General features: G+C 53.4%; 1 protein-coding gene across 3 annotated transcripts in view; it reads right to left on the bottom strand.

The window, feature by feature from the left end:
• ECE1 (endothelin converting enzyme 1) overlaps positions 1 to 13,692 on the bottom strand; it is a 114,452-nt gene that overhangs the window by 30,886 nt on the left and 69,874 nt on the right. For all 3 annotated transcript variants that reach the window (XM_027109861.1, XM_027109862.1, XM_027109860.1), the window contains exons 4-5: positions 10,582 to 10,794; positions 291 to 412 (exon numbers count right to left, since the gene is read on the bottom strand). In XM_027109861.1, the coding sequence (XP_026965662.1) occupies positions 291 to 412; positions 10,582 to 10,794 (335 nt within the window). The remainder of the gene's footprint in view (positions 1 to 290; positions 413 to 10,581; positions 10,795 to 13,692) is intronic.

Genomic DNA, 13,692 nt, shown 5'->3' with positions numbered 1-13,692 from the left:
GGGCATGGGCAGGAGGAGATGGGGGCAGGGGCAGGAGGAGATGGGGGGCAGGGGACAGGGGTAGGACATGGGGGTAGGGGACAGGGGTAGGAGATGGGGGGCAGGGGGCAGGGGTAGGAGATGGGAGGCGGGGGCCGGGGTAGGAGATGGGGGCAGGGGGCAGGGGTAGGAGATGGGGCAGGGGCAAAAGACGGGGGGCAGGGGCAGGAGGAGATGAGGGAAGGGGGCAGGGGCAGGAGGAGATGGGGGAAGGGGGCAGGGGCAGGAGGAGATGGGGTGTAGGGGCTCACCTTCTCGATCAGCTCCATCAGGGGTTTGGCCTTGAGCTCCTCAATCCTGCTTTCGTTCATACATGCACGGTAGTATACCTGGGCCTTCCTTTCTGCCTCACTTACACTGGCCGTGGAGTTTTCTGGAACGACAAGGGAGAGCAGTTTGCAACACACCCCCATTTGCACACTGGGTGGCCCTGGGCGAGTCCCTCTTGGAGTCTCGGTGTTCTCAGCTGTGACAAGAGCTGGGACTTGGGCCTGTCAGTGCAGGTGAGGAACTGCCACGGTGGGCATCTGACCGCCGTGGGCAGACTGGAGGGCTCCTCATTCGCTGAGCACAGGTAAGGAGAGGAGACTGTGCTTCTCCCCCTCTGTTGAATGGGTTCTCAGATGTGTCCCTGGCCTGTCAGCACGGGCCACCCAACGGGAGGACAGTCTGCTTTCCCTGCCGGCTAGCGTGTGACCCAGATACCCCCACCCGGTGAGTGGGACAGAGACCTGTCTATTTTTGTTTTCAGATCCCAGAGAACCTTTCTTGTGGTAAAGACAGGGCTTGGACGGAAGCTTTAAGGCCTCGTTCATTACAAACTGACTCTCCGCTTCTTCCTCAGAGGGGCCGGGCATGTTCATCAGACCGAGAGCTGACTCAGAGGCCCTTTGCCATGTCCCTTCCCGTCCCCCACAAGCAGCAACTCAGTTCCTGACACCAGGACACCCGGGAGCCTCTGTCCCTTCTCCTTGTCCTTGGTGCCCTGGCCGGGATGCCACCTGCTGAGTCCACGCTCCTGCACGGGCACAAGTGGGGGCAGTGTCCCATCTGCAGCCAGGGCACAGAGGATCCGCCTTTCTCTCAGAGCCCTGCTCCAGACCCCCACCCCGCCGGGCCCCCGGTTCCCTCCGCTCCCGCCCCGCCTTGGGGAACTCCTCACTGCTCTGGCCGCTTTTCCTCATTTCATTCTCACCCCTCCTGGACCCCGAAACCCCTTCCTTTGCTTTCCTTTTCCGGCAGAGCTTTATCCATTCATTCACTAAGTGGGTACTAGCTGCTCACTCTGTGTTAGGCTCTGTGCCAGCTCTGGGGACACAAAAGACAACGTCCCTGTCTCCACGGAGCTTCCTTTCCAGTGTGAGGACACAAGTAACAAACAAGTAAACACATGAAGAAAGAGCTCCCCTTGGCCTTCTGCATAGGATACTGTCAAACCCTACTCAGCCTTCAAGGCCTCTCAGAGGCCACCTTGCCTATGAAGCTTCTCCTGAGAGGTTCATTCACGAAGGGCCTCAACACTGAGCACCTATGGGTGCCAGGCACTGGGCTGGCCACTAGGTTTTATGGACACGAGTAAGACCCGCTCTTGCCTCCAGGGAGCGCATGGTCAAATGGTGACACATACATGCAAAGACATGACCCCAAGACAAGACAGTGCTTTGACTAACGCAAATGGTTCTGGAACCCAGAGAAAAGTCACACCCTTTGGTGGAGTGGGGAGGGCAGGGGGTGGCGTTTCTCCAGAGGATGTTCTACGATTTGAGCTGGTTCTGAAAGATGGAAAGTTACCCACCAGGTAGAAATGAGGGGAAAGGGTACTGGGTTTGGGGGGAGTGGACAGTATGAGGAAAAGCAAGGAAGCATAAAAGGGCATGGGAGAAAAGAAATGTTTGGTGTAGCCTGTTTCAAAAGGGCTGGAGTCATTTCCTGACGAGCCTAATTAGCTTTCCCAGCCCCTCTCCCGAGAGTTCCTCTGCCCCCCAGTTCTTACCATGAACAGCATCACTGGTGTCAATGGTCAGAGAGCATCAGCGCCCCGTCTTGCTGCAGTCAGGGTGACAGCCCTCAACAGGGCATGGGACAAGCCTGGGGCTAGTTGAAGGGAGATACAGAGACAGAGGTCCAGGGGCCTGCGTGCTGAGGGTCTGTGGAGGGCACACACAGCCCTGGAGACCACAGGCAACCACTGCTGAGCCCCGGAAACACCCGAGTGTGCCCCAGGCCCTACTGGAGCATGAGAAGAGCCTTCCGGAGGGGGAGCGCAGACGTGGGGAGAGTTGAACTTCGCCCTGCTTCTCAGACTAACGGAGCACAACATGAGGCAAAGCAAAACCCCTCCCAGGGGCCTTGTTTCTGTGACAACACCCGCCCCCAGCAGCTAGGCTTCATTTATTTATTTGTTTATTTTCCACATCTTTATCGGAGTATAATCGCTTTACGATGGTGTGTTAGTTTCTGCTGTATAACAAAGTGAATCAGCTATATCACCTAGGCTTTTGAAGAATCATCACTGCTCACCAGACTCCAGAAGCAGCATCTGACTCTGGCCATGACCCTGAAATGCCAGGCCAGTGTCGGGGGAGGCGCATCCTGTGTGCTCTGGCCCACGAAAGGGCCTGGCATCTCCCTCCTCCATGGCCCCAAGGCCACCACGATAAGAGGCCCAAAGAAAGACTCCCAAGGAACAGCCCGGCTGTGTTGATTACAGCGAGTTCCAGGCGGAACCCCTGTTCCCCGACACCTGTACACAAGCCCCATATGATTGCTGAGAGGAGGGGGAATGCATCGCCTCCCTCTCTCCTTCACTGTCAAGGTCAAACTTCCTTCCTCTCAGCTCCACACCCTGGCTGTTACCTCCGCTTGTTTTCCCACAAATGTTTAGTAAGTTCTGAAGGTTTGGAGGCTGCCGGGCTGGGTGTGGGGAGGCAGCAGGCAACACGGCCACGGGCACGGGGCCAGCCTGGCGGGTCAGGCGGACAGCAGTGCGAGCATCGCAAGGCATCTGATTATACGTGGGGCGACTGCTATAAGGAGAAAGTCCAGGGGGGCTGGAGAGGATGGCAGGGGGAGGCCTGGGAACTCCCTGCCGGAGCCCTGGGGATGAAGGATGAGTTGCATGTGGAGCGGCAGCGGGGGCTGTGCTGGGGCTGCCTCGCCCACTAGTCCATATCCTAGTCGCCCCTGTTCCCCCAGCACCGGCAGGCACACGGTGGCCCTCAGCGACGCTTGATGAAAGAACAGAGCTCAGGATCTGCTTCTGATGAGGAAGGATGCCCTATCTGGGGGATGAGAGGGTGATGAGCCCGGTACCGCTGGAGGCTTGCACGGGGAGGAAATGAGGCAGGTGGGGCAGGAAGGGACAGGAGTGTGAGCCCCACCAGGGGTTAGCACGTGTCCTCCCCCTCCCTCACCCCAGCTTCCCACGCTGATGCTGCCTGGGGCAGGAGCCCCAGGAGCAGGTGAAGCTCCTCCACTGCCCCACAGCCGCCCCCTGGCTCCTGTGCCCATCAGGACAACCCACGGCAGATTCTCCACCTCCTCTCCTTCCTCCTCACTCACAGGGCACCTACTACCTGGCAGGCTCCTTGGGGGACAGGAATCGAAGCGAGATGGCCAGGTAAGAGGCCGCTGCAACAGACCAGGTGAGCGATGGAGTGATGGTGGGGGCTTGGGCCAGGGTGACAGCACAGAAGGGGTGAGAAGCAGGGGGAACGCGAGAGAAACAGGAGTCAAGGTGCTGCCAGGCTTCCTTGGCCTGAGCAAGGGGGTGCTAAGATGCAGAAACTGGGGATGGAGGGTAGGCTCGGGGACTGGAATAAGCAATTCGGTTTTAGATGTTTTAAGTTTGAGATGTCTATTAAACATCCAGTGGAACCCTGGGTGGAGTTTATAGAGCTGTTGCCTTGAATACTTTCAGTTCAAATAGGCACTGGAGTATACACATTCCTTAAAATGTCCTAGAAGGCCCTATAGCATGCATTCTCAACTGGGACAATATTGCTCCTAAAGGCGGGGAGAGAATTAGTTCTTGGATGGCAGAAACATCTTACTCTGTTTTTTGTTTTTTTGGCCGCACCGCACCGCATGCAGGATCTTAGTTCCCCAACCAGGGCTTAAACCCATGCCCTCTGCAGTGGAAGTGTGGGGTCTTAACCACTGGACCGCCAGGGAAGTCCCCCAGAAACATCTTATTCTTTTTATGCATACATACAGTACAGAAACAAGCATACAGTATATCCGTGGTATTAAAATTTTAGGGAGGAAGCAGTCATTAAAAAAGGTTGAGAGACACAGTCCTGGATGATTTGGGCCCTGCCACCTCCTGGCTGCCAGCTCTAGCCTGTCTTCTGTTCCTCCCCTCTCGATTCCATGCTCCTACCCCAGGGCCACCGTGCTCACTGTTCCTCCTGCCGGCCACACTCTTCCCCTCACATCCTTGTGGTCTCTTCTCTCCCTCAATTCAAGCTTCTGCTCAAATGTCCCCTTCTCTGCAGGCCCATCCTTCCTGATCACCGTGGCTACCATGACCTCTCCCTTCTCTGGCCCTGCATCCTACTTGATTTTCTTCAAGGCCCTAACTGTTCACAACCATGTTATCTATTAACTCATTTATTTGTTTATTGTCTGTCTCCCCTGTGAGAATGTAAGTTCCACACACAAAAAAGACTGTTGTTCCTCACAGGATCCTAGGCACCTAGGGATGCCGGCACACAGTTAGTGGACAGTATGCAACTGTTGAGAGAGTGAATGAAGGCGTGTCTGGGAGCGCCACAGAGAAAGGCATCCATCACTTCAGCCTGAGGGAGGAGGCTGGGTTTCAGAGTGAAGTCAGGCCCAGTTAATTTTCTCCTGAGGAAAAGCTTGGTTTCCTTTAAGACACCCCCCGACCTGTTTACTTCTCAGAAGTAGGGAGCCGCCTGGAGGGATGGACAGGGCAGCGCCCAGGGCCCAGCAGGGGCCACGTGTTTGAGATGGTGGCACTTCCAGGGCCCCAGTGGTCTGGAAACAATCTGGCAGCCCAGGACCAGATAATAGGACTCCCAACTGCCTGGATACTTCCTTTTAGGGACCCCAAATTCCAGAAACTTCCTCAGTCACTTCCCCAAAGTCCCAGAGAGGAAAGACAGCATACCATTTAATCGGCCCGCTTCTTCCTCTGGGAGTTTTTATTGGAACACCATTTCCCACATCACCCCTGGGGAGGAAACAAATGCTCCAGCAGCCGGGAGGCTACAGAGATGGGGGTTCCTGGGATTCTGTGGCACTGCCACCGCCCCCCCCTCTGTGCTGCGGCCAGACCGGCTGGCCAGGAGCCTGTGGGGCCCCGACTCCACATCAGGGCAGGACCAGCGTTTGTTTTAGATAAAACCACAGACACAATTCAGACAGTCACAGGCCTCAGGAGCCCCATCCGGTGAGGGTAAGAGGGGGAGCTGATAAGGCAGTGCCTTTTTCTGTAGAAGAACAAAAATCATGATAAGACCATTCCCATTTACTGGCGACTACCGCTCGTTAGGCCGTGTGCTGGGATCTTTTCATCACCACACTGACACCCTGAGGTGGACACGGCCACCCCGTTTCGTACAGAAGGAAAATGAGGTCCAGGGAGACGAAGGAACTCGCCTATGGAGGCAGAGATAATGGGCGGCAGGCCGGAATTTGAACCCACGCACTTTTAAGCCTCCCGGAGAAAACGAGCTACTTCCTCTGTGTGTGGGCATGGCTGCATGTGTGTATCTTGTCACAGCCGTTTCCACCAGCGTGTGCCAATTTATAGGCAAGAAGCTGGGTAACTGGTCCAAGGTCACACCAGCGAGCAGAGGCCTAAGCTCTCTCTGCTTCCCTTTCCTCTTCTGCAGGTTGGCTTGGAAAACCAGAGGTAGATCTGAAGCAGTCCAGCCACCCCTAAGAAGCCCTGGATACCCACTCCCATCCTTGGATCAATTTATCAATCAGTCCATCTCACCACTCCCCAAGCATGGAAAAAGAAGCAAGGCCTGCTGCTGCAGGCGTGATATTGGGTAGAAAGCATTTCAGATGCAGAGCTTGTCTGTAGAATTTCCAATGTGTACAGGAAGATGAAACTACATTAGACAGTAAATATTGGAAAAAGATCAAAATGAAAATAGAAGAGATGTCACAGCGTGACATGATTAACTGCCAAGTCACTGACAGTCACATGGACAAATTTAATGCTACTGGAATGATTCTGTGTGTATTTCTCAGGGAGGCTGGTGTCAGGAGTAGAAGAAAGGGAAACCACTAACTTTTTCTTTACGGAATCTGTGTTACTTGAATTGTTACAACAAGCAGGCATCGATTTTTTTTTCGTGATTAATCTTAGAATATAAAATGTAGTAAATATGACAAGTACACAAAATATAACTGTAGCTCAAGCAGGAGAGGCCCTTGGGTATCCACAGAAGGCATAACGGGAGAAGCAGGTTTGACCAAAGTCTTGAAGGACTGGGAGGTATTCCAGATGGCAGAAGAGTCTGTGCTAAAAGCCCTAAGGCAAGGCCCAGCCTAAGGGGTGACGGGTCCAGCTGTACCTTTCCTGTGATGAAGTGAGGACACTCTTGTCTCCCCAGAGCCTACGAGGACAGCCCAAGCTGGCAGCTTGGGTGGATGGCAGAGTGTCTTTTGGGAGAGGCGTCTGTGTCTCGTGCAGCTGAGGTCACCCCCCTCCAGCTAGCAGGCAGCCAGAACATGCCACGGTGGCACCTGGCCCAGTTCAACCCACCTGCTACAGGTCTGCCTGGATTTCCTCTGAGGGCGCCGGAGTCAACTCACCGTTCACAGAAAGAAGTGGCTTGCCCAAGGTCACACAGCAAGTTGATGGTAATAGCTGTCCTGCCTGGCCAGCTGACACAATCCTTACGCCTCTGAATTGTCCTTCTTCTCCTAGAGAAGCTGCTCCCCAAGCCAGCCTGGACAGCAGGGCACCCCTGTGTGCTCCAATCCCCACCAGCTCCAGCTCCCTCCTGAGGCCTGCTGGCTGACCCCTTTGTCTTGGGGGAGCTGAAACCAGCCTGGCCTTAAGCCCAAGAATGCACTGGCCCACACTCCTGCATATTTTGGTCACCCACTCACCTACTTCCTGCCTCTTCGGGAGTTTCCAGGTATCAAAGTCCCAGGTATCAAGGCCCATAAGTGAGGCGCCGTATCCAGACTGGTTTCCAGGAGTGAGCCCGGGGAGAGGGGATGCCAGGATATGCCTTGTGGGGAAGCTCTCGGTCACTACGACATGAGGTGACCCCAACTACTGTGTTCATCAGGCCTCGGCCAGGTCTCGCCTGGCCTGGAGAACAATATCAAGCGGCCTTGGGGGAAAGGAGGTCGGCAAACCACACTTGTGGGCTGCCCTGTGACCGCTGTGTGCATCAGTAAAGAAAGAATACAGGTCTGAGGCCTCACAGGTCTGGGACTGAATTCCAGCTCCACCATTTCCTAGGTGTGAGTCTCATCTGTAAAATGGGCATATACTCCATGGCGTGAATAAAATAATACAAGTAAACAACCCAGCATAGTCATGGATACACCCTATCCCTCCTTTCCTGATAAGAAGCTCTATCAGTGCTTCTATAAGAAATAAAATAAGCAATAATTACTCTTTCTTCAACCACCCAATTAATCCTTAGAACACACCTGCCAATGCTCCGAGTTGGTTCCCACTCCACAGGTGAAGGGCTGAGGCCGGCTGAGCAGGCTCTCTGTAGTCACACAGCTTGTAGGGAGACGTCTGGGCTGGAGCTCATCCACCACCGAGAAGGGCAGTCCTACTCTGCCGAGCACTACTAGGTGCTGGACTCTGTGCTAAGCGCTCTGACCCATCACGGTGAGACAATACCCAGAGTAACCCTGAGTGCTAGGTGGCACCGTTATTCCCATTTCACAGAGAGTGAAACTAAGTTGTAGAGAAGCTGGGTCACTCGTCCAAGGCCACACGTGATAAGCTAGCTGCTAGGGCTCACTCCTGATACCACTGGGCCCCGGCCCCGGGGTCAGGGTTCCGGCTGCTCCGTGCCCGGCTCAGTGCACTCCCCCACCCCTACCTTGACCCTCAGGGACAGCGGGGATGTAAGGCCAGAGCCCAGGACTGCTGCCTGCGGGGTAGGGGAGGGGGATGAGCTCGGTCCTGGCCTAGACCCAAGGTCTTCCTGATAGGACCCAAGATCCTCCTAGAACCAGCAGGATCAGGACCCATGGGGGTCCTACACAAGGGGCAGTTCTGGACCTGACTGGGGAGTTAGAGGGCCCATCCGCCTTTCTCCCCCATCCCCTCTGGGTGCTAACTGCTTCCCCTGGCTGGAGACCCTCTTCATCCTGGACTGGCAGGGTGTCCTTGGCAAGCTTAACTTTTCTCAGGTTCCTCACCCATAAAATGGGAACCACAGTTCCTAAGTCCCAGGGTAGCTGTGAGGATTAAGGAGGCAGTGGATATGATGAGCCTGGTACAGAGCACGGCACATAGCAGACACTCAGCAAATGCCAGCCTCTTTCCTTCTTTCCTTCAGACTCTCAGAGCTCCGTGCTTCCTTGCGTTTCCCACAAGATGGGCAGGGAGCCGTACTGCCCCTGGCACCTGCTGGAGGTGGTGTGGGACAGGGAAAGGACACGTGACCAGGAGTCAGGCAGTCCCAGCTCTGCCACCTGCTAGCCTGTCTTGAGGAGCTCTCTGGACTTCAGTTTCCTCATCTACCAAGCGGGGTGAGCAACAGTTTCCTAGCTCCTACCCTACAGGGTCATATAGGGTGATATCTACAAAAGAGCTCTGTAAACTGAAAAGTACTGGGCAAAGGTCAAGGGTAAATAATAATGGTAAAACCAACACAGACAGCAGCCACCACAATACACCTGGCCCAGGTAAAGCGCTTTAAAGATATCTTCCCATTTAATTTTCCAAACCTGGAGGAGGCATGGTTCCCATTGTACTGATGAGACAAGAGCCCAGAGAGGTTATGTAACTGACCCAAGATCACACAGTAAGTGGCAGAACCGGGACTTGAACCCAGGTCCCGGTGACTGAAGCAGAGGCACTAGCCCATCTCGTTATCCTATCTGCACTGTTCCCCTGCTTTGGTTGATGGTCCCTGCACAGTCCCTGGCTGTGTCTTTAGGTGCTGGGGAAGGGACATCCCTGAGTTCCAGTCTGGCTACCACAGACATATTTGCCTTTAGTTCTGAAAAAAAAGGCTGGGTCCCCTTGCAAAGGCACTCGGGTAGCACAAAGCGCACAGGGGGCTTTGCTGCTCCTGACATATGGGGTTCCCTCAGCCCCGCCTTCACACACCACCCGGCTCTGTCCCTCAGGGAGACAAGCAGGGGGCTGCCAGGGGGCCCTGCCCAGCAGCTGCTGGGGGCCAAGAAGTGGTGGGTGGGTTTCACCCGCAGCAGCCACGCCCCCTGGGGCTGAGGTGGGGAAAACAAGCAAAGGTCTCCTTAACCTAGTTTGCTTATTTCCACTTTCGTCTTAAAGACACAGTTGCCTGAAATTCATAATCATCAAATTAGACTCTTTTCCTATCTCATGGGAAGGTTTCTGTCCCTTTGGGAAGATCTGCCCCCTTTTAGGTATCTTCTTCAATTTACCTACTTTTGAGTATCAAGATGCTTTTTTTTTTTAAACTGAATAAGTATTTGTCAAATCTAAGTTCTGTCATTGATGGATTAATTGACTGGCTTTTCATGACCTAGCCTCTCCCAGCATTTAGGGTCCCAGGATGGGGCAGGGGTCAGCAGGAGACAGGTATGGTGAAGGTCTCGGCCCTGAAGGGTTTAAGTCAGGACCTCTATAAGTTACAGCACAGGGTGTTTTGATTCCACATGGAGAAGCACCCAACAGGCAGATGTTAATTCAACAGACATTAACTAAAGATACAACTTCAAACAAGACCAACATGGGATTCTAACCTGAGGATGAAACAACCAACAACAAGGTCAACTAGAGGTGCTGAAGGCCTAACAAGGTATAAAGAGAAGAACTTCGGTTAGATGGCTTATCACGCAAGCTCGATTACCATGAGGCCAAGGAAGACTTCTGCCTACAATGAATAACTCTCAGATAAAACCGTTGTTAGAACTCTGATCAGCTCACAACCTTAAAATCTGATCTAGTGTGCTCAGCGTTCATTCCTTTTGCTCGTAACTTGCAAAACTCACAGTCGGTACTAGTCAAAACCTAAGGAAGAGCTTAAAGCCAGAAGAGCAATGACCACAGCTACCAGTTCCTGTGCACCTACTACATGCCACACATGCCACGTCAATGCTTCACACATGTGCTCACTCGTTCTCGAACCTCTGCAGTTTGGGTATTATTAATCCTGTTCTCATAGATGAAGAAAGTAAGGCTCAGAGATAAGTGACTTGCTCAGGATCACGCAATGAATGATGGGGCACATTTAACTCAGTCTCACCTACTCTGCAGCCCTTCGTCTCCCCATCCTGCCAAGCTCTTCTTTCAACCGGGCCTGGCTAGGTAGGTCCAGTGGACAGCCGTCCTCTGCAGCCCGTCCACTGGCCCCACTGCTGGGTGCTTACCGAGGAGGTGCTTGATGATGGCTTGGTTGTGTTCCCAGAGGTTGCTGAAGGTCCCCCAGCGTGAGTGGCCGTCAGGCACGGGGTTGGCTTTGATCCAGCCGCCACAGGCATAGGTGAAGAAGTCCTGGCAGGGGTCCACCGTAGGGTCCATGGAGCTCAAGATGGAGCTGGTCACCGAGATGCAGGCATCACTTAGGCACACTGAGGGGGTTCCTGGCAGGGGTCAAGGACAAGAGGCCAGTGAAGGGAAGGCAGGGAAGAGGCTATGGCAATACAGCGCAGGTGGCCTGGGGCTCTGGGGTGCCATGCCCCACCCCAGCCCTGACCAAACAGATTTGGAACTGGACAGTCACTAGACCACTACGGAGGAAAGATTTCAGGAGATTTACGATCTCCTGATATGTAAAATTAGACTTCTGTCTAGCTGCCTAAAATCCTTTCTATGGCTTTAAAAATTATCCTGAACCAAGGTGCTTCTTTTAATCAGTCCTTCCTTCCACAAATATTCATTGATTTTTTTATTATTCCCTGATGTTCAACAAATTTGTTTGCTCATTCATGCATTCATTTATTCAACAAAATAATTACTGAGTATCTTCCAGGTTCTTTGCAGAATGTGTGTCTGTGTGTGTGTGTGTGTGTGTGTGTGTGTGTGTGTGTGGTATGTGTGGTGTGTGGTGTGTGTGTGTGGTATGTGTGTGTGTGGTGTGTGTGCATGGTGTGTGTGTGTGTGGTGTGTGTGTGGTATGTGTGGTGTGTGTGTGTGGTATGTGTGTGTGGTGTGTGTGTGGTATGTGTGGTGTGTGGTGTGTGTGTGGTGTGTGTGGTGTGTGTGTGTGGTATGTGTGGTGTGTGTGTGTGGTGTGTGTGGTGTGTGTGGTGTGTGTGTGGTGTGTGTGTGGTGTGTGTGTATGGTGTGTGTGTCGTGTGTGGTATGTGTGGTGTGTGTGTGTATGGTGTGTGTGTGTGTGTGGTATGTGTGGTGTGTGTGTGGTATGTGTGGCGTTTGTGTGTGGTGTGTGTGTGGTGTGTGTGTGGTGTATGTGTGGTGTGTGTGTGTGGTGTGTGTGTGTGTGTGTGTGTGTGGTGTGTGTGGTGTGTGTGTGTGGTGTGGGTGTGTGTGTGGTGTGTGTGTATGTGTGGTGTGTGTGGTGTGTGTGTATGGGGTGTGTGTGTGTGTGTGTGTGTGTGTGTGTGTGTGTGTGTGTGGTGGGGATATAAAAGGCATAGTCCTTTCCTCCAAGAGTTAATAATTTAGTTGGGGATACACACATTATACAAGAAAAGTAAAAAGACAACAGTAGGAGAAATGTCTGTCATTTATTCTACCAACATAGACCGAGGATATTTAGTCCATGCCAAATGGGTGATGCAGACAATACGGTGCCAGGACTCAGGAAGAAAGAAAGAGTCTTAGGAATAGAAGGAACTATGAAACATCATTCCCACTGAGTACAAGGCAGCAGAGTTATCTCATTGAATCTTCAAAAAAATAAAAGTGAAACAACCTAAGAGATCACTTTAAGGCCATCTTTACATACAAGGAAACTGGGGCACAGAGAGACTAAGTACCCTGCTCAGTGGCCACTGGGGTTTGAACCCCAGCCTCTCTCTGCTATGCCTGCTATGGGCCTGGAAGGGAGCCCTCCCGGTGATGACTGGCCCAGGAGGCAGGGCAGCCCCATCTGTCAGGTGCTGCCATGAGGAGGGATGGGAGCTGGCGCAGGTGGGCAGCGTGGAGGGCTGCCAAATCCTCCAAGTGCCCCCAACACACAGTGCACAGAGGAACCAGCTTCCTTTGAGCCGGTTCTCACAGGACATGGGGCAGAGGCAAGAGGAGGGGGCCGGACTCCTGAGGCGAGGTTGGTTGGTGGGCTCAAGCAAAGCAAGCAAACGGTGGGCAGCCTTAGCCGTGGCCCAGCCCCAGGTGACGAGATGAAGCTGACTGCAGGAGATGGAGGCTGTGACTAAGCACACAGGCCCAGCCGCACCGCCTGTTGACCCAAGCTGACTGGCAACAAGAGGGACCGTTTCCTGATACGGGGGCGACACCCCCGTTGGAGGATGAGGATGCCAAGGCTCTGAGCAAGTGAACGGAACAAGGTCGCTCTGTGGTGTGGGAGCGCCCAGGCTGACCCCACTCCAGGCTGCTTCGGCAATGCCAAGGCCGGGGTTTTCCCACTTTCCCTCACCACCCCTTGGCCAGTCGTGCCAGGGGCTGCTGCAGCCCTTCTGGCGCGTTCAGTTCCCCACTGCACAGGGAGGAAGGCAGCAGGGCAGGCGTCAGGGGCTGTTTCTTAGACCTGGGTTCAAATCCCAGCTTTCTGCTTCTGGCCTCGCGCAAGTAGCCTCGTCTCTCTGAGGGTCGGTTTCTCCATCTGGAGATGAGGAAGGACGGTAGAACCAGTTTCACGGTGATGATGATCTCATGGCTGGGCGGGGGGCTCAGCTCCCTGGAGTCTTAGGGTCCAGTGTTCCCAGGCCAATCCTCAGAGAGCAGAAGAGAATGCATGGGCTGGCAGGGTGGTCTTCCTCTCACTCGGAGACACAATGCCAGCTGGGGCTGGGCAGCCTGTGTGCTTATTAACATCTGATGACAAACCCAAAGTCCTGAAGGCTGACAAAGGGCTCAGAACAGTCGCACAACAGCACAAAAATCAGGGCGACTCTATGTCGAGGTAATTACTTGTTTTGAGATGACCGTACAACAATGAAAGATTATTGAGCCCTTAGGCATGAAAATAGAGAAAGGAAATGGTAGGGGACACGGCACCATTTAAAATATCTCTAAATGAGAACTTTGAGTCGCATGCCCCACTTCCCGACTAAGAGAACGTACCAGAATCTTTATGGGGGCAGGGGATGGGGGGAAAGAATTTCTGTGTAGTTTGAAAAAGCCTATTCACTATTATGATATAACTTCATATCTGGAAAAGGAAAAGAATACCTATTGTTTTTATACAACAAACTGCAGGAAGTAAAGCTTGACAAATACTTGGCTGGTGGGAAAACCCAGAAGCCAGCTGTTAAGAGGGTGATTCTCAGGGAGCAAGACACATCAGAATGTGTGTGTGTGTGTGTGTGTGTGTGTGTGTGTGTGTGTGTGTGTGT

The sequence above is a fragment of the Aethalodelphis obliquidens genome, unplaced genomic scaffold, assembly GCF_003676395.1.
Source record: "Aethalodelphis obliquidens isolate GAN/ISIS:26980383/991018 unplaced genomic scaffold, ASM367639v1 scaffold9, whole genome shotgun sequence".
Classification (NCBI taxonomy): Eukaryota; Metazoa; Chordata; class Mammalia; order Artiodactyla; family Delphinidae; genus Aethalodelphis; species Aethalodelphis obliquidens.
The sequence above is the reverse complement of the archived record's forward strand: the minus strand, read 5'-3'. Positions and strand labels throughout refer to the sequence as shown.